Raw genomic sequence first — 21330 nt, forward strand, 5'->3', positions numbered from 1 at the left:
TCATTAGGCCTGACACTCAGCCAAGTCTGCAGAGACCGTGTTTTTGCTAATAAAGAGTTAACTCCATCTTTGAACTGTTCCTGTGACAAGCAGGGTGGTCCGTACGTTCTTACTAAATAATCCGTACATCATTCCGGCGACAAGCAGCGCTGACACTTACAACTTAAGTGGCATGAAAATCCAGAACACTACAGCGTTGATGCTGTGGTGATATCTACTGCCAGTTTATGTAAATGAATAAATGCTTAAGTCAAGAAAGAACTTATCATATGAAGTTGAATGTTTATAAATATATCAAAACCATAAGAGAGAATTTACTGAAGAAGCCCGAGACTCTTCATGGGTGAAACAGTTGACAAACGCCGGCACCCTGTCTAATTCTTGTGCGTAACATCACCAACACTTCGTTTGATCAAACTTATCTTCATTGATATCTAACCCTTGAGCACAACATAGCCGATGCTTCGTTTGATCAAACTTACCTTTATTGATATCTACAGGAGCCTGGCTAAAGGAACTTTAAAGACTGAATCTTCCTTTTGGACACAATTTGAATGAGTTTTCGGGACGCAGGTGGCGCTGTGGGTTAAAGCCTCAGTGCCTAGGACTTGCAGATCGAAAGGTTGGCGGTTCGAATCCCTGCAGCGGGGTGTGCTCCCGCTGCTCGGTCCCAGCGCCTGCCAACCTAGCACCTCCGGGTGCAAGTAGATAAATAGGGACCGCTTACCAGCGGGAAGGTAAACGGCGTTTCCGTGTGCGGCTCTGGCTCGCCAGATGCAGCTTTGTCACGCTGGCCACGTGACCCGGAAGTGTCTCCGGACAGCGCTGGCCCCTGGCCTCTTAAGTGAGATGGGCGCACAACCCCAGAGTCTGTCAAGACTGGCCCGTACGGGCAGGGGTACCTTTACCTTTACCTTGAATGAGTTTTCTGCTTGTGGCTTCTGTAGTAGATCTTGTACATTGTCCTCTTGAGTTTTGGATTTTTAATGTAAGTTTTAGAACGTAGAATGGTTCGGTAGTGTCTTGTGTGCCGCTTATGTGGTCTACTATGAGCAAATATCATGGCAGAAGAGAAGGCCTGCCCTACCCCACCCCTGCTGTAAGTAACATCTGCTTCTGCAATTACTTCCAGAGAGGTTATTTACACTGGGCCCACCAAGGGTGGCAGGTCACCCCACCCCAAAGGAGCAACAACCTATGTGGTCGTCACTTTAGGAGCAAACTAGGGAAAGGGCATGACCTCTGGTTCGTTTATTCTCTCAAGACTCAGGTCAAAGGTGTTGCTTGCAGTTGCCTGCATACCCCCAACCCTTCTAGTGAAAGAGGAGTTGAGTTAAAAGAAATTGGTAAAAACTAGAACCAGGAGTCTGGGGTCATGGGATGTAAACCACAATTACTGCATTGAGAGGCTTGCTGTTTTATTAGGATTTTGTTTGTTGCGTGCCAGATTTTAACTGTTATTTGTTTCGAAAGCCGATCTGCGCTGAAAAGCAGTGTGAGCACGTAAAGCATCTCTCTCAAATCCCAGTTGTTACGATTAATTTGCCTAAATCATAGATGTGTCTGCATTAAATAAGTCATTAGGTAAAGGTAAAAGGACCCCTGACCATTAGGTCCAGTCGTGACCGACTCTGGGGTTGCGGCGCTCATCTCACTTCATTGGCCGAGGGAGCCGGCGTACAGCTTCTGGGTCATGTGGCCAGCATGACTAAGCCGCTTCTGGCAAACCAGAGCAGCGCATGGAAACGCCATTTACCTTCCCGCTGGAGCGGTACCTATTTATCTACTTGCACTTTGAAGTGCTTTTGAACTGCTAGGTTGGCAGGAGCAGGGACTGAACAACGGGAGCTCACGCCGTTGCGGGGATTCGAACCGCTGACCTTCTGATTGTCAAGTCCTAGGCTCTGTGGTTTAATCCACAGCGCCACCCGCGTCCCACTAAATAAGTCATTACGGAATTGGAAAAAAGAGGCCACCAACATGAAACTGCACAACGCCACGGTTAGCTAGGGGCAGATCCTATGTGTGTGTTTTATCTGGAAGTTGAAGCATGCAGAGTTCAGCTGGACTTACATCCCAAAGTGCATGACGGCAGTCTAAGAGGGCCAATCCAAAATTAAGCATGGAAAGGTCTCAACGACTATAGTGAGGCTTGAGGCTTCACGCCTATGAAAACTGGAAGCTAGTTTACACTTGCCAATTGCCCCCCTACCTTTTTAAAAAATATAAGCATTCAGAATTCCATTTTAGCATGACTTAAAGGACCAATTTATGCTCTGGGCAACATCACACTGGCTCCATACAGGGGCAGCGAGCTCCTCCTCAAGCCTGAGCGGTCACACAGACACTAAGTCCAAGGCTCTTAAAGGGGAACACATCCAGCCGTACCGGGTGTTCCAACAGCTGTCCACTGCACAGAGCAATCAATGGGTATTTGCAGGGTGAGGAGTACACAGGGGACAGCTCTCTTCCGTTTCCTGATGAACCAAAATCCACCAATCCCAGGTTTCATTTTTTAAAAGCAGAAAGTTTCTAGCATTTGTAGAACCTGAGATGCGAGGCAAAATGTACAGACATTCTCCTTCACATTTCTATTCTGAGAAAGTATCCTTTGACTGGTTTACTTGGCCCCTTCCTTGGAAAAGAACCCTGCGGACCCCCACAGTGCCACTGGGTGCTGAGACATAAAGGTACAGGGACCCCTGACCATTAGGTCCAGTCGTGGCCAACTCTGGGGTTGTGGCGCTCATCTTGCTTTATTGGCCGAGGGAGCCGGCGTACAGCTTCCGGGTCTTGTGGCCAACATGACTAAGCCGCATCTGGCGAACCAGAGCAGTGCACAGAAACGCTGTTTACCTTCCCGCCAGAGCGGTACCTATTTATCTACTTGCACTTTGACATGCTCTCGAACTGCTAGGTCAGCAGGAGAAGGGACTGAGCAACGGGAGCTCACCTCGTCGTGGGGATTCGAACCCCGACAAGTCCTAGGCACTGTGGGTTTAACCCACAGTACCACCCGTGTCCCATCAACTTAAGAAGTTGGCCAAGAAACACCCCCACCCCCTGCCGCCATTTTACCTTTTCTGCATCTTGTTCAAAAAGCCTGAGCTGAAAGCATTGGTCCAGTTTCACCTTCCGCACGTGCCACATCTGGTGAAGATGCTGTCGCGTCGAGTGCAACCTGTCTAACATGGTGGACACTTTGGGCAAGAGGTTCTGCAGATCCGCGTTTCCAGACCCAGAGTTCTTTTTGGGGAAGGTCTCGCTGCTCTGTATCCTCTGCAACAACTTCTGCCCTTCCAAGTCCAGGTCCTCAATGGGCGCTTTGATGACCTTCTTCTTCAGCTGAGAGTGCTCTTCAATCATACTCCGAGCCGCCTCCAAGTCCTGAGGCAAGTCCTTTTTGGCCAATATGTCCTGCAGCTCCTCCAGCCTGGAGAGCATGTGTGTGGCATTGCTAATGTAATCCTCAAAGGCAACTCTGATTTCTATCCATTCCTCGTGGTTATATTCCAAGCAGCCGTCAAATTCGGGAGTTAACTGAGAAGGGTCGACAACTTTGGTAAGGCCTTCCAGAGACACCATGTTGGTCTGAAAAGCAGCAACGGTTAAAGGTTAACCACACGACAAGATACATTTAAAGCGCCGGAAACTGTACAGATCCATTAAACGAAACTCCGGGGAGCTATGGGGGAGCTGTGTTGTGCCCCCAAATCACAGTGATTAACCATGTAAAGAGATCTGAACCTCTGCCTGTAGGGATCACCTAAGCTTTGGCATGGCTGGGCCACTGAAACTGATGGTCTGGTGGGCATTATGATGTCATAAGTATGTGTTGGTGCAGAGGGAGTTTTGCTATGTGTCCATAGCAACCTGAGCTCATTGGTTCCTTCCACGTGTGAGCAACATATGGGCATCATAGCTGTCAACTTACAGATTTGAAAATAAGGGACCAGCGGCCTCGAAAATAAGGGATCAGCAGCCAAAATAAGGGATTTTCCAAGCACTAGTATGTTCACCTTCTGAGCCCCTCCGAGCCAAGGGCAGAAAACCCAGCCAGCAGCCAAACGAAGCCTCAAGCGGCGGTTCCCACAGCGCAGCAATCCGGCAAAGGGGATGCAGCGAGGAAAACCACCATCACCTCTCCGCTGGGAAGCGCTGAGCAAAGGTGAGTCCCCCGGCAACGCGGCTGATTTGATCGGCACAAGGCATGCAAGCTCCACCCCCAGTCGTTCTTAGACTCCTTATTGGGTGAGCAATGCAGCCAAGCAACACAGTTGGAGCCTCCGTCTTCCCTGGCTGGCAGGGAGGGAGGGGGAGTAGCTGCTTCCTTTGAAACGCACAAAATTTAAGGGACATCATCAATAAGGGACAGCAGCGGGACACGGCGCTGGGATAAAGGAGTTTCTCGCCAAATAAGGGACCGATGACAGCTATGATGGGCATCATTGCTGACACAGTCATCGCTGACACAGCCAGCATTCCCAGGGCCACTGAGGAATTATTTCTAGTTTGTTTTGCCATTTGGGGTTATTTTTCCCACCTGCCCTCTTGAGCATCAATGGAGGAGTACAGGAGTTTATGCTCCGTAAGTTTCCTCAGCGACGTTGAAATGGAAGGCTTTAATGTGCCAAATGCTAGTTTTTACAACATTTCCCAAAACATTGTTCAAATGGCGGGTTTCCCTGCAGCACTTTGGGCACCCAACGTTGGTTTTTGAGAAGTTTACCTCAAATTCAAACTTGGAGCTGCCGAAGTTAGTCCGCTGTTTCTGCCAAAAGTTGTCTGGCTTGATTATCAGTGCAACATGAATGCAACAGGGAAAGGATTCCTGCAAGATCTTCAAAAGTGGCTTAATAGAGTCCCATTTAGATCCACGCATATCTACAATAACGGTGAAACCTCGTTTACATACTTCTTCACTAGAAAGCAAACAAGACAACAGTTAATAGAGGCAGGAATGGTTCCCAGGTGCCAACCTGGCTACTCTGCCTGCCAATTCTACTCTCGTTCCCATCCGTCAACTCGGTGGGAGCTTCACCTGCAGAAGGAGGACATCTCACCGGAATTTTACACAACCTGGTAGGATTAAGCACTAGTGCACGGCCAGCCCTAGATGAATGAACATTTTACACATAATGTACATCAACCAGGCAATCAGATGCCAAGATATCTCAGTGCATCTCCTCAAACATTCAGGCACACTCTCTTCCCTCTTTCCGCAGAACATCTGAACGTATGCAACAGGTATTCATAGCTGGACGGCCATATGTCTTGGATGCTTTAGTTTAGATTTCAGCATTGCAGGGGGTTGGACTAGATGACCCTTGGGGTCCCTTCCAACTCTACAATTCTATGACTCTACGATTCCCCAGGCACCTGCCTAGTTTACCTCTATTATTGGAGTGCTCCTGCACTAGTGGATAAAGCACAACACAGGTTTCAGTAAAATTTTAACAGTTCATTTAAAAGTCAGCACAGAAGCAACCGTAGCGTCACAGAGCCAGATATCAGTGAGACAATAGTTCTGTTTTGTTAAGATGCCCTCTTATTTAAACACTTCCTACATAGTCTAACAAGGACCTATTGACTTCAGAATGTTGATGACACTCAGCCTAGGGAGATTCAGAAAACAAAAAACTAATTGTCTGTTGATGGACTGTCCTAGTTCCTTGAAAACCTATTTATCTCTCCTCTGGGATTGCGAGGGCTGAAAATACACTGCAACGTTTCGTCCCCTAGGCCAGGGTGACAGCACTCATATTCCCCATGCTCCCTTAGTGGGGTACCACTAAGTATGCTTGCAGTCAACAAGGTCTTGCTTTCTCGTGCCTTCCTCCCTCTGCATCACCCCTCCATGTTATATTGGTTGGGTGAAGAATTCGGGAGGAAGAGGCAGCCTCGCAAGCTGTTTCCACAGACTTTTGCTACTGCTTCAACTCTCTCAGCCATCTGCTATAGGGCCTTGGCTTCGTGGTTGATGTTCCTCCTTTAAAGATCAGTCAAGGCAGAGCTGCAAAGCAACTACTCTTCTCCGAAGTTAAAAATGGAAAGCGCAATGCTGGCGGTCAACAAAAGAGATTTAAAGACTCTCTCAAGGCAAATCTAAAAAAATGTAGTATAAAAACCAAGAACTGGGAAACACGGGCCTGCGAGCGCTCCAGTTGGAGAACAGTCTTTACCAAAGGTCTCACGGGCTTTGAAGACACTCAAACTCAGGACGAAAGGGAGAAACGTGCTAAGAGGAAGGCACGCTTGGCAAACCCTCCTACCTGGAAACCTATGTCCCCACTGTGGAAGGACGTGTGGATCCAGAATTGACCTCCACAGTCACTTATGGACTTACTGTTAAGACTGTGTTCATGGAAGACAATCTTACTCTGCTATGAATGATCGCCAAAGAAGCAGCAACGATGTTAATGCTCTACTTTTTAGCATTAAAAAGGCGTGCAGGCGGAGGGGTGGGTTGTATCCAACGCAGGGGTTTCCACTAGTCTAGCAGGGCTTCCCCCTCCCTTTCTTATCCAAGTGCCCTGCTAATCCTGTTCTGAGTTCCCCCTCCAGCCCTCAAGAGCAGATTCAGGGGGTGGAGGGGGGGCAGAGGGGAAGGAGGCAGGGAGGTCTGGTTGTGCAAGTGGACCTCATCCTGAGTATGCAACAATTTAGGATGAATCTACTGGATCAGGCCAATGGCCCATCTAGTCCAGCATCTTGTTCTTACAGGAGCTGGCCTAATCCTATGAATCTCCCTAACCCTGTTTTAAAGCCATTCGAGTTAGCAGCTATCAGCTGCCTCCAAATGAGCGGCTAAACCAGCTGCCCAAGTTTCCAATGCTGACAAAAACTACTCTCTAATGTTCGTCAGCCATTATGCACCCACAATGCCCTCTCCTTCACAAAGGTGCCTTGCTGACTTGCCCATTGTCCAAGAAAAAACAAAAGAAAAAACAAAGAGCTGTGTGCTTGACTACCAGTGCCTAAATGCTACCAGTGCCTAAAGTCAGCCTAGCATTCGGTCCACGCCAAGTCTTTTGGAAAGCTCTGAAAGCATAACCAGATACAGTAAGGCCAGCTGGCCCTAAGGAGGAAATTTACACTTCACTCAATATTATTCTGACCGACTGAAGGAGAGGCAGCCAGCTCAGATGTGAGCTATTTCTGGGTTGAAGAGCAGTCTTGCAGAGTCATGTTCAGTACCATTTATAAGGTGCAAACTTTACTCTGGAATTAATAGTCGGTTCAACAAAATGTCCTCCCGCTGTGAAACTGGCAGTTTTAAAAAAGCAGCAGCAGCAGCTTCGGCCTAGTGTGAACCAGGAAAAACATCTTTTAAGTGTTGCCACTTTGCCAAAGCACCGAAACTGGCCAAAGTCACAAATAACTCTCAACAAGGCTGGTCCTCAAGAAGCTACGGTTCGCAAAAAGCCACTTTCTCCCTTGTTCCTTGGAACACTGGTTTCTTCCTTTGCCAGAAAGCTCATAAATTCAGAATAGGTTATAAATCCACAGAATCGAGTGGTAAAGCTTTTCCCGGACTCTGCCACTTCAGGCAGCAGACACACACACTCTCCCACCCCTCAGGGAAAATTACGTCAAAGAGATGACTAGGGTGAACTCTTTCCCTGACATGCTGTTTTCATTCTGTGTGTAAATGTGGAATAATGTTCATACGCGTGCACAGAGACAAGTGCCCCCTACCACAAACCCGCTGCAGGAAGTGGTACAGTCCAAGGATAGGTTTGTTTTTATCATCTGAATTTATCACAAGTTGTATAAACTAGTCTTGCAACCTGAAAAACACTAGCAAATGCAGCAAGAGTGATTCAGACTTTGGCTGCACGCCACAATTCACTTTGCACTCCTGGTTAAGGGCAACCCTCTTGGAATAATGCATTTGCTGTTGTTGTCGTCGTTAATTGCAGCCTCGATCGCTCAGGGCGAGATGGTGCAGAAAAACAACCTTACTCCAACTTTATGGCGATCTGCTTCTTCTTTGAGAGCATTCTGAATTCTGCAGAGCGGCATGCCTGGTTGCTGAGTTACATCTCCTCAAACAACTGGAAGGTTAGAGGAACATGAACTTGGTATGAACCCACACAGGACTCCCTTTTAAAGTGTTTTGACACAGCGAGGCAAAGTAGCACACCTTCAAATCATAATACAGGGAAGATGCCCTTACCTAGGAATACAAGCTAGGTATGAAATGAGCCTCCTAAGGTCCTCTTGTCGTATTCTATCATGGTTGCTGCGAGCTGGAAATGTTAGAATGGGGCCTCCGCGCTTATCTCTTCCACCTGAAAAAGAAACATATTGAGTGCCAACTGCAGGCTGCGGTGTGCACTGGCGATAAGAGATTCTGCCCAGGGGAGGGATGAAATCTGACAGTACGCATTTGAGAAGACAGCACGGGATTCTACACATGTTCATTTCTACAAGCGTGGCTTTGGCTCAATAAAAAGATGTTGCCAATATGTTTTAAGATCTTGCTGAAAACAAAAACACACACACACCACCAGGGGACAAGCAGTTTACAAAAGGTCTTGTTTTCAGGTCTACAAGAACCATGTTGAACATGCTGGAAGTAAATATTTAATATTTACCTGATCACATTGGCATTCCAGCCTTTGTCCCAGGACTCGAGAAGCATTCAGAGAGCAACCCTTTGTTAATTCCCCCAAACAACCCAGAACATTTATTTTGTGCTTTATTTTATTGCATTTGTATCTGGCCTTCCTTCCATCATGGAACCAAAGGCAGCGTAGATGTGATTCTCAGGCAGTGACCCATCCAGCCACGGATCAGACTACAATTTTCTTAGTTTTTAGCAAGGTGGTGGCCTCATGTGCCTTCAAACCATACCCTGGGACCTTGTACCAATAAGCTTGGAAGGTTAAATGGAGATTTGAACCCAGATCTTCCACTCCCAATGCCGACACTATCTATTGCTCACACCTGTGAGCTGCAGGTTAGAATGGAGACTAAAAGAAGAGCAGTAAAGTTGATTCCTTATTCAAGGAAACAGAATACAAAGAAACCTACGGCAAGCAGGTGCCAGAACTGACAATCCAGCCTCCCACTTTCCCCTAAGTCTCCTCCCTGTCCGGCTGTTTTCCTTGCAGTCTTAAAACTCCTACGGGGAGGGGGCACTGAGACCTCTGTGCTCGTCGTTCTGCTACATGCAAAAGTCTCCGACTTCCCGGAGACAAGAGGGGAGCGGAGAGGAGTACAGTAGGACTGGCAGGCTCCTGTGAATTTGTTGCAGCCTCAGCCTCCTCCTCAGCTACCTGTCCTACGTCTGCAGTGTTTTCTGCCTCTTCTTCCTCTCTCTCACTCGAGCCTGTTACTTGTTCAGCATCCAGCCATTCTGCCCCCGCTTCATCCTCTGATCTGTCCCACCGTGTCGTCTTCTGAAGCTTCCCTAGGGTGGCTACTCCTACAATTTCTCATTGTCCAGCCAGTCCCTGACCACACCCCTCTGTTGCTCCCTCCATCTCTCCCTCCCATCCCCACTGGCCAGTCTCGACGGCAAGCTAACTGGGAGTCTATAAACCACTTTGCACACTTACACTGATAGATACAATTACTGGTACTCCTAATAACACTCTACAATGCCTCTCATACCACTTGGAAAGGCCAAGAACAGAAAGCTACTCATTGGAGCAACATGACCACTACAAAAACATGCAGACCAGGATTGTTCTTCAAAGCCAGAAAACCAACAACCCTATCCCTACTTCCAAGGACTTTATAGAGAAGGCTGCATGGAGTTCCCAGTTAGTCTTCCATGCAGACACTGGCCAGATCCCGGAAACCTTAGCTTCACAGCAGCAACTATATCATGCGCCTTCTGCCTCCATTACTGGGGCTCTTGAAGGCTACAAGAGATAGAAGCTGAGGCATTTGCAAAAGACAGCAAAACACTGAGCAGCAATGAACACATGGCGGAGTCAGCTGCATGCACAGTGTGAGAAATGAGATGGAGCCAGAACTGGCTATGACCTCATCAGACATTCCTTCATCTCCTACCTTGGCCCCCTTTTGAGAAAGGACAAAGGACATGTGCCAAACCTGACATGGAAAGTCTGTGGCCACTGCTTTGACTATTTCCTTTACGTCCAGGGGAGTATTTGCATTCCTGGTGATGCTACGTGCTTAACTTAAGATCCAATTATGGGGAAGTAGAGGCATCCATCACTAACATCAGTATTACTATACCACTTAAAACAGGGGTCAGCAAGGTTTACCTCGCCTAGGCCCATTAACTCCAGCGGAGATCCCTCTGTGGGCCGGATCATGCGTGCGCAATTTCCAGTGTCTGCATAGACACGATTTTCAGTGTCAGCGCATGCGCGATTTTCAGCACCGCGGAAGCGAGTCACTGCGCTGGTTTAGCACAGCGGGTGGGGGCTCGCCGAGCAGGCGGCTTGGTTCGGGGGAGGCTCGGGGGCCGGTTAAACAACCCCTGTGGGCCCCTTTGGCCCATGGGCCTTAGGTTGCCGACCCATGACTTAGAAGCAATGCCAGAAGACAATTTTTGTTGGACTTACTGCAGTGGAGCAAAGGCACAAAAAGCAATCTCATCAGTTTCAACTCCTCCCACAACTGCGCAACTTTACCTGTTTTTCTTATCTCCCCCAGGACAATTTTCCAGCTCACTCTAGTTAAATTAGCCAATCAATTATGGCACATCCATGCTATTTGTAGAGATTTGCCATGGAGACTCACCCACTACTTTAGCCTTTCGAAACCAGATGACGGCCTGCTTATTCAACACAGCAGTTTGTGGACTTTGGTGCCATCGCTGAGGTTTATTTCAGCTGGTTTCTTAACCACCTGCCTTGCTTTTTAGTACCTGTATCCAGGTACTAAACTGCTTTCATTTGTAACCTGCTCAGGAGTTGTATTTGCAATGAAAAGCTCATAATAAATGTTTTAAATTAAACAAACCTATCTATACTGTTACACAGCCTTTTTTAAAAAAAAGGGGGAAAGGGTATTTTTCTTCTTTATTTTAACACTATTGCAAAATTATAATCTCCAGGAATGTGGGTTTGGTGGTGGGAGAAAAGGAATGTGCAACCGTTAATGAACCCAAACCCAATAAGATATTGATCTCTCTCCAGCACTAATCTTTGACAGTCATCTCTGATTAGGATTCACACATTTCTGGGGTACAGTAAACCAAGAAAAAATGGTGTCACCCAGTTTTACACACAGGGCAACAACACCTCTGCCCTGAAACACAACAGAAAGAACCCATTGGGGTCTCCAGGGGTCATGTAGAAGCCCAGATTAGATGGGTGCTCAGTTATTCCAGCTTTATTGCCAAATCTAAAGATATTCTAACACAGGAGGGACACATTGTCAATAGATACCAACACTTACAGGGGTTAAAGAATTGTTGGACTCATATATCATGAGAGGCACTACCAGGATAACAAAGCGAAACTTTAAACTTCCAAAGTCTAACTACCCAGCTGCTCTGTTAACTTGGCTTAGCAGAGAAAGACTTACACCTAGGGCGAGTTGAGCTTAGTCAGACTCTCCTGGATGAGAAAACACAGTCTTGTTTAACCTAGGACAATGAACAAAAGAACCACAGAACTGCAGCCCAAGAAACAATAAGAGAAAAATGGTTCTAGCTCCATATACTTTCACCGGCTGACATAAAAGGCAGGTAGGCTGCCTCTTACGCAGCTACAGAAGATCTCTAGCAAAAGGAGGCATTTTGAGTAAGAAATCGAGGTCCATCTTGGTGAAAGATGTAACATGGAATCTAGGGCGCGTATCTTCTGCTAACCATAAACTACCCTGACTAAAGCCTAGGCTGTACAGTCGTATCTTGGATCCTGAACGCCTTGGGAGTCGAACGTTTTGGCTTCCGACTGTCGCAAACCCAGAAGTGAGTGTTCCGGTTTGCAAACGTTCTTTGAAACCCGAATGTCCAACGAGGTACTGCAGCCAATTGGAAGTCACACCTTGGTTTCAGAATGTTTTGGAAGTCGAATGAACTCCCGGAACGGATTCCGTTCGACTTCTGAGGTACAACTCTGTGTGTGTGTGTGTGTGTGTGTGTGTGTGTGTAGGCTGATTTGAGAGCTCCGCTTGATTTGGGAATAGTTCACTGGTATAAGACTGATTGACTGACTTATTTATAGAGAAATTTCTATCTCACACTTTGAGGGCCCATACAAGTCTAGGCTTGTCCTAACCAACACACAAGCAGTGTCTGGAGTAAAACAAAGGTCAACAAAAATGGCTATTATACGCCACCTTGACTTTTAGAAACCGAGAAAGACGGAACCATATTCCTAACACTCAAAATGTCTACAAATCGGATACCCCACTGCCAGCCGCAAACTTGGGGTATGGAGCTAACTTTGATCATGTAGCACTTTGAAGGTTCTGAGTTCCCCCCCAAGTACAGTTATGGGGTTGGGAGGGAGTGTGTGTGTCTTGACTTACGGCGTCAGTGCTTTTCTGGGCTCTTGCGCAACGGTCAGATAAATCATGCTTGAATTTGGGATCTCAGAAATCTTCTCTATTGTTTCTCCTCCACTAAAAGGTGGTAACTCGTGTCGGGGCCGTTGCTCACGGTGGCAGAACATGGAACACGTGACCCTTACTAACCTTGGGCACCATGAGCTAAGTGTCAAGCAGAAATAAAGCACTTATTTCCATAAAAAGAGCTGCGAAGAAAGGGGGGACACCAAGACTCAATGAATACTACATGAAATATTATCAGTCCCCTTTCCTCAGCTATCGTTCAGTTTCTCCTTCTTCAGATTTGTTATATTAATCATGGATTTCTAGGACTCCTCTTGTCTCAGGCCTTTGGCTATTGACACAATCTATGTCCTTTTAAATTGTGTGTGTGGCAGGGTCTTACTGGTTTTGTTACTTTGTTGTGTATTATTGTAAACCACCCTGCCACCCTGTTATTCTCAGATGAAGGGCAGTAATAATAATAATAATAATAATAATAATAATAATAATAATAATAATAATAATACAACTGAAGGCTTGCCCAGACTGAAACAAGCTTCTCTACCCTTTCATATGTCATAGTCCAACATTTTTCAGTTTTTAGGGGAAGGGGGGGTTCCCTATTTATTTATTTTTTGCATCCCCCCCTTTCAAAAAAGGAGCTTCATGTCTCTAATCAGAATAATTATCCTCATAACTCAGATTTGGAATTTTCCTCAGGCTACTTATGGCTAAGATGAGACCCAAACCAGATATTTCCAAGTTTGAAAAGCATTATACAGCGCTAAATGTATTCCTATAAGCACAATAATATAATATAAGCAGAATTCGCATTTATTTTTTGTTGGGATGCGTCAAAGGGGAGGGTGCTGTTTTGAGCCCAGCAAGTGGGTTTTTCAAGCAAATCTGGGCCGCGGCGATAGGACAGAGTTAAAACCCTTTTTTTTGCATTCTGCAATTTCACACCGCTAAACCAAACAGAGCTGGGAGGCAGAACACATCCTTTTAAGTAGTCAGTTGCTTAGGGATTGTGGGCAAAAAGACTGCTCCACGATAATCCCAACAGCTTTTAAAGTGTTTAAACTTGAAAGAATGTCACAGACGTAGTCTATTTAACAGCCGCAAACCATTAAAGCACATTGCATGCTGCTCTCTGGAAAGCTACCTAGCGACGTATGGGGCCGTAGAAAGCTCATTTCGATGTTTAGGGTCCGATTCTTTCACCAGCTGGCTTTCAGTTCCCGCTCTTCCACAGATTTAGAAACTAGCCTGTTTTGAAATGTCATAACAGCTTCAGGTAGACGTGGGTGGTGCTGTGGTGTAAACCACTGAACCTTGCTGATCAGAAGGTCGGCGGTTCGAATCCCCGCAACAGGGTGAGCTCCCGTTGCTCTGTCCCAGCTCCTGGCAACCTAGCAGTTCGAAAGCACACCAGTGCAAGTAGATAAATAGGTACTGCTGTGGTGGGAAGGTAAACAGCGTTTCCGTGAGCTCTGGTTTCCATCACGGTGTCCTGTTGTGCCAGAAGCGGTTTAGTCATGCTGGCCACATGACCCAGAAAGCTCTCTGTGGACAAACGCTGGCTCACTCGGCCTGGAAGCAAGATGAGCATCGCAACCCCGTAGTCACCTTTGACTGGACTTTAACTTTCCAAGGGTCCTTAACCTTTTTCTTTCTTTTTTACCAGTAAGGCAAACCCATCAGAAACTGTTTAGGATGTCTCACCTGGCTCTTGGATTAATAAGCCCAAGGCAACAAATGAATACAGAAGAGACTGTCCTATTAACCTCTCTTAAAAAGAGAAGATTCAGAGGAATGAAGAACAGTTCATTACATTTACACCCTTCTTTTCCTCTAAGGAGCTCAAGATGGTGTTTCCCCATAGGGTTAGGCTGAGATACCCAGACAAGCTCTGGGTCACCCAGTGGCTGAGTGGGGATTCAAACCCTGGTCTCCCAGGTTCCAGTCTAAAACCCTAATGGCTACCCCAAATGGACATTCTCAGAGGTAGCTCTATGGAGTATATATATCGGGAGAAACAAAAAATATATATCCTTTTTTTAAGTTAAAAATTCCTGAGCAATTTTATGCAGGAGTGATCCACTCTTAAATGAGTATTTGGAATGCACCCCCTACCTCAAAACAAAGAAAGACAAATAATATTTGTTAGATAGGATGTCCTAGACTGCAAGCCCAACACACGTTCCCATGCAGGTAAATTCAACTAACCCAACTGAGCCTGACTGCTGAGTAAAAATGGACAACATTGTGTTGCTGGTGAGCACTGAATAAATATCCATGAAATACAGATCAGGGTTGTACACAAAATGCATCGCCTTACCTGACAGGTATGCAACTTTCTCCTTCAAGATTGGCAGGACTTCCATAGCTTTCATTTCATCATTTTTACGAAATCCTGAAGAAATAAATAAAATGGAGGTTATTTGGCTTTAAAATCAATATGCGTTTCCCAGAAGAGAACTGAGCTATACATATTCAACAAAGACAAAAGTTTCTGGGACTATAGCATTTCATGGTATAGCTTTTTTATGGATTGTACCATTTCATATTACACTGCGGAGAGCGAAGAAGACTGCTTATTGGACAGTTCCCCATGAAAAACTCTACCCTATTCAATGCAGCTGTAGTAGAACAGCAGCCCTAAAATCAGATTTTTAAAAAACCAGCTTAGTTTAAATGTCATCTACATGCAAAAAAGCATACTCTAACAACTGCAGTTATAAAATCTTAAATCTGAGTCCATTATCCTCTCACATATATTTGAGTTAAAAGCCCGTAAGAGAACATAAACAGGTCCAAAATATGAGCCGAGAGGTCAAGCACTATAAGTATGACACAATAAGTATTGCCACGTATTTATCATTGTGCTGCAAATATTTAGGCTGCAATCCAAAAACACACTTAATAGGAGCTAAACACCAACGAAGACAGTGTGACACTCTTCAGGGTAGGCTGCAAAATTGTTATTTATTATTATAATTACATTTATTAATTCCCTTATAAATCACCTTTTCAATGCAATTTACAGGTAAGATAATTAATAACAGTTAAAACACAAGTATATTTAAAGCAAGACTAAAACCCTGGTGGTAAAAACTCTTTTATCCAGCTGGGTAAGCTTGTCAGAACAAAATGTCTTCAACTGTTTCCAGAAAGTGCAGATAATTGATTAAAATCATTATCCAAAACAACGTGGACATTTTATTTTTCACGACAGGCACATTATACTGCCCAGTTAACCAACAGCCTTTCCTCATGCAAACTTTCGGTCCTTTAGTGTGCGAGTAAGTGATCTTGCTTAGTGTCCTTAGATACCTATAGAATGGCAAAACACAACCTCTTAATCTCACATTTACTTCCGTAAACAAACAGTGCTGGTTACGGCTGGCAGGATAAACTAAAGCCAGGGAAGGCGAGGAGAGTGCAATCCCATCGCCTTCAATCTTCTGTTGTGTAATTTGCTTTTTAAAACCTCTGCTTGCTTGTTAATTTGTTTGGTGGTAAGGTTGTACAGTTCACCTATTTTGTAAGCTAATGTGCATGTCATGATCCTGGAAGCAGACTGCCTTTCTTCAGGGAATGAAACTAAGGACTAATGGGGGCAATCCCGATGATGATGATGATGATGATGATGATGATGATGATGATGAATTATTTATACCCCTCCCATCTGGCTGGGCCTCCCCAGCCACTCTGGGCAGCTGCCAACGGAGTATTAAAAACACAATAAAATATCAAACATTAAAAACTTCCCTAAACAGGGCTGCCTTCAGATGTCTTCTAAAAGCCAAGTACACTGGTACCTCTAGTTGTGGACTTATTCCGTTTTGGAGTGCCATTCACACCCCAAAAAGTCCGCAACTAGAGCACCTCTTCCGTGCATGTGTGCGGCACAACCGAGCGCTTCTGCGCATGCACGAAGCGTGCAGATCGCTTCTGCACATGTGTGCGTGGCAAACCAGGAAGTAAACACTTCTAGGTTTGCTGTGTTCGTAAGCTGAAAGTTCGTAACAAGAGCGGAACGCAACTAGAGGTACCACTGTAGTTGTTTCTTTCCTTGACATCTGATGGGAGGGCGTTCCACAGGGCGGGCGCCACTACCAAGAAGGCCCTCTGCCTGGTTCCCTGTAACCTCACTTCTCGCAGGGAGGGAACATTCAGAAGGCCCTCAGAGCTGGACCTCAGTGTCCGGGCTGAGCGATGGGGGTGGAGACGCTCCTTCAGGTATACTAGGCCGAGGTTATTTTGTTAAAATTTGGATAAAAATGTATAATTGTGTTGGAAAATTAATTTTTTTTTTTTAAAGGTATACTAGGCCGAGGCTGTTTAGGGCTTTGAAAGTCAGCACTTTGAATTGTGCTTGGAAACCTACTGGGAGCCAATGAAGATCTTTCAGGACCAGTGTTATATGATCTCGGCGGCCACATCTGCGAGTTGAGCCTATGATATTAGTGCACCCCTCTGGCCCAAGGATGTCACACTGCCATCCCTCAGAGAACTCCATCTTAGAAGCCCCACTGCCACCAGGATCTCCCTCACTCTGTTAACATACATGACTGCTGGAGCAAGCTGGGCTCCTCTAACTGAAGGGACACCTTTCAGTAAAGGTGGAGCTGGCAACAAGGAGAGGACTGCTGCTCCGTCAAAGCAACATCAAAGCTCGGCTGTCTTATAGCTGCCGGCCTGAGCCCTGCACAAGGCCTCACCCATGATGGGGCGAGTGCTTGCATAGCAACAGCATCATTCTATATCAATTCATCAATTCCAACACACATTCATTCCAAGGCACAAAAGGGAAACGGGCAACACGGCCAGATGTTCCGAATTATGCTCCTTGGTAGCTACCCATGCTTTATTTAGCTGCAAGAAAATAGTTTTCAACTCTTCTAGCGGCCAATTAGTACTCATGCTTGTTGGAATAATGTATGAGTTTGGAAATGCGAGAAGCGGATGGAAATTGCCGATGATTTAAAATTGATCCATCCAGACTGACTTTGTATGAAGCTGCTGTTCACGAATAATCCTGCACCGTGTAATATCTTTTATGAGGCGTTGCCTCTCACATTCCAGGTGCCCTGAAATGGTGAGCAAAGGAGCCTGGGAGGTTCCCACATGTACAGGTAAAACGTAAAGGGACCCCTGACCATTAGATCCAGGCGTGACCGACTCTGGGGTTGCAGCGCTCATCTCACTTTATTGGCCGAGGGAGCCAGCGTACAGCTTCCGGGTCATGTGGCCAGCATGACTAAGCCGCTTCTGGCAAACCAGAGCAGCACCCAGAAACGCTGTTTACCTTCCCGCCAGAGCGGTACCTATTTATCTACTTGCACTTTGACGTGCTTTCAAACTGCTAGGTTGGTAGGAGCAGGGACCGAGCAACGGGAGCTCACCCTGTCGCGGGGATTCGAACCGCCGACCTTCTGATCGGCAAGCCCTAGGCTCTGTGGTTTAACCCACAGTACCTCAGGCTAAGAACAGTTTCAGGTTAAGAAAGGACCTCCAGAACGGATTAAGTTCTTAACCCGAGGTACCACTGTACCCCAGAATGACATACGTTTATGCAACACACAAAAGAATTTCAGACTTTTCCGCTGGAAATACTTTGAAAATCATTGGGGGGGGGGGACACACACAAATGCTTCATCTGCACCATCCCCTAGCCTTCAGACCTTCCACCCAACTATCTGGAGTTGCAAACCAACGAGCTTTAAATCTACACACCTCTCTCCTCCCTTCTGCATTACTCTCAGTGTTACCTGTTAATTCCATTCCCCCTCTCAGCTTCCTTTGTTCTGAGAGGGAGCAGCTTTTCCATACTTGCATTTTTGTGGGCAATTCTTCTGACCAGCTTTTTACATTTGGTAAAAGCATGCAAGTCCCGGTCCCCATCCACCCCTTTTTAAATATATAGCTCGTTTATTCCAGATATCCAAAGAAATCAGTATCTGCCAACTCTGGAGGAATGCCTTAATAAAATACAAGAATACCCATTTATGGCCAAATTAACATGTCCTACACATGCTGAAGGGGAAAGGAGGGGGTGGTTTTGTGGATGCCCTTTCATTAAATTCCAACAATAAAATAAATATATCAACACTCCATGTCTTTTAAAAGGTTGCCTTAAAATGATTCCCTCCAGCATGGATTCCAGCCCAGGTGAGCAGGAACAATTACCAAATAAAGTAGTCCGCATTTCATTGTTGGTTCTTTACCCAGAAACAAATTGTGCCTCTTTCCCCCCTCTAAGTGTGCCATGAAATTCACGCCAAGCACCAGCCATTTACAAGGTTGTTTTTTTTTAAAGTAAATAACCCCAGAACATCTATAGCTGAGGTCTGAACAAGGAGGGTTTCTGAAAATTGCTGCATGCGTGTACAGATCCATAAATATCTGCATCCATCTCTACTCACACACTGGCTCGGCATCCCTCCCTCCAGCAACCTCAGCACCGCACATTAATAGAGATGATGTCATCTTTTCAAAATCAGGGCAGTCTGCAGCCCCTGCTGCCACTGCAATGCCTGCAGTATTCGCCGGATTTGCAAGAGAGCAAGGCAGCGCAGCCGAGATCCGAGCTGGGGAGCTCAGAAAGAGCTCCCTTATTTGAATCCCGCCTGCACGCAGCACACGGGAGGGAAATTATTCTCTCATTATTCCGTGCAGACGCTTGAACCGTATCGATTCACAAACTGGGCTTCACGTCGTTCCTACCTGACCTAACAAAGCACCGTCGTTTATGCTTTGACAAGCCTGAATTTAACAGGGCCACAAGATTTCCGCAGGAACAATGAAACAACTAATTTGCTTCACGAGTGTGGCGAGAACAGCCCATTTTTGCAATGCTTCTTTTCTGTTTATCCTCGCAAACCACAAATGTCACAGATAACAAACTCTCCGCTATAAATAGCCAAGATAATAAACCCCACTGTAGGCAAGGAATAATACTTTTAGGCAACACGCCCCCCGTAAACGATCCAAACTTTGTTTGATCTTATTTGATACTTCGTCCCCACTTCGTTACCATTTTATTATTATTTATTGAATTTATATACCATCCTATACCCAAGGAGGGGAGGTCTCAGGGCGGTTCCCAGAACAAAATCAGAATATAAAACCACAAAATATACAATCAAAATAAAAACAACAACCCAATAGCCCCTCCTCACAAAAAAAACATATTTTAAAAGGGCATAGGATGTCAATCAGATCAACCAAAGGCCTGGTTAAAAAGGAATGTTTTTGCTTGGCGCCTAAAGGTGTATAATGAAGGCACCAGGCGAACTTCCCTGGGGGAACATTCCACAGACGGGGAGCCACTGCAGAGAAGGCCCCGTTCTCTTGTTGCCACCCACTGGACCTCTTGAGGAGGAGGCACACAAAGGAGGCACACACAGAAGATGATCTCAGGGTCCAGGTAGGTTCATATGGAAAGAGGAGGTATTGCGGTCCTGAGCTGTTCAATGCATATAACCTTGAACATCACGTACATTTTTAAAAATCACAAAAAGTATTCCTTCATACACCCATATCTGTTCTCTATAAGCAATTTCAACATTCTAGTACGACATTCTTATCTACCATTAAATGCAGGTATAATAGTTCCTTAAGCATCCTGCAAAAGATTTGGCTAAGAGAGTCCTACAATGCAGTGCAGCCTCTCCAGCCAGTATTTTCTAAGGCTGCATTCACATGCCAGTTTATTCCAATTTCCACATTTTATCTGCAACTACAGTGGAATATGTTTAGCACGCATGTCTGTACTATTTGCAAATGGGTTGCTTCTGGAAGCAAGTAACAAGGAAATGAGCACTACAGTTCCAGAAGTGGCTTTTACGTCACGTGAAACCTCAAATACAACGAGGAACTTAACAGCTAGGCTGGGGAAAAGTCGTGAAAATGGAATAAACTGCCCTCTAAGCTTCGCTCTACACACTGTGTCCATATATCACAACAGTAATGTTATTGGACATAAAAGTCCAAGAAAATAATAATTCTTTTGTCCATTTGCCTTGCCATCTCAGGAGGATTTGAGCACAGGGAAGCACCTGGAGGAAGCATGGATAATCTCCTTGCCCATCACTTTACAGATGTTTTTGTTCTGCTCCCATACAATATTATAGCATATATCCTGTTTGTTTTTCACCCCTTTGGCTGGCTTCTCCTCTTTCAAGTTCCATCACCTGCAAAACTGTCCTCCCAAGCCCAAAGTTTGGAGGAACAAAAAGAGCAGGGAAGCAGCAATCCACTCTAGGCACTAGATCGGGCATAGGCAAAGTCGGCCCTCCAGATGTTTTGGGACTACAACTCCCATCATCCCTAGCTAACAGGACCAGCGGTCAGGGATGATGGGAGCTGTAGTCCCAAAACATCTGGTGGGCCGAGTTTGCCTATGCCTACACTAGATGGACTGGCCTCTGGTTTTGTTTTGTTTTTTTTAAAAACAACAACAACAACTGTGCATGGGCTTTTCCTCTACCCTCCATTTCAGGGGTCTGGCTGCTTTTTGAACTACAGTGGTACCTCTGGTTGCAAACGGGATCCGTTCCGGAGCCCCATTTGCAACCTGAGCAGAATGCAACCCGTGTCTGCGCGTGTCACGATTTGCTGCTTCTGCGCATGGCATCATTTTGAGCGTCTGCGCAAGCATGAGCGGCGAAACCCGGAAGTAACCCGTTCCGTTACTTCCGAGTCGCCACAGGACGCAACCTGAAAAAGCTCAACCTGAAGCGTCTTTAACCTGAGGTATGACTGCATGCACTTTCCAAGGACTCATTTCTAAAACTTACTCATCACATCTCATGTCAAATCTCTATTTCAGAGAAG

At 45.8% G+C, this 21330-nt stretch overlaps 1 protein-coding gene across 7 annotated transcripts in view; it reads right to left on the bottom strand.

Annotated features, from left to right (window-relative positions):
* The window catches only part of TRIO (trio Rho guanine nucleotide exchange factor), a 255311-nt gene that overhangs the window by 176007 nt on the left and 57974 nt on the right, over positions 1-21330 (bottom strand). For 6 of the 7 annotated variants that reach the window (XM_081919102.1, XM_081919103.1, XM_081919104.1 and 3 more), the window contains exons 2-5: positions 14828-14902; positions 8180-8294; positions 4730-4922; positions 3079-3591 (exon numbers count right to left, since the gene is read on the bottom strand). In XM_081919102.1, coding sequence (XP_081775228.1) covers positions 3079-3591; positions 4730-4922; positions 8180-8294; positions 14828-14902 — 896 coding nt within the window. Of the gene's footprint in view, positions 1-3078; positions 3592-4729; positions 4923-8179; positions 8295-14827; positions 14903-18917; positions 18936-21330 lie in introns of those variants that run through there. The other variant, XM_081919105.1, reaches the window with a different exon arrangement.

Source organism: Podarcis melisellensis (genome assembly GCF_964234715.1).
Source record: "Podarcis melisellensis genome assembly, chromosome: 7".
Lineage (NCBI taxonomy): Eukaryota > Metazoa > Chordata > Lepidosauria > Squamata > Lacertidae > Podarcis > Podarcis melisellensis.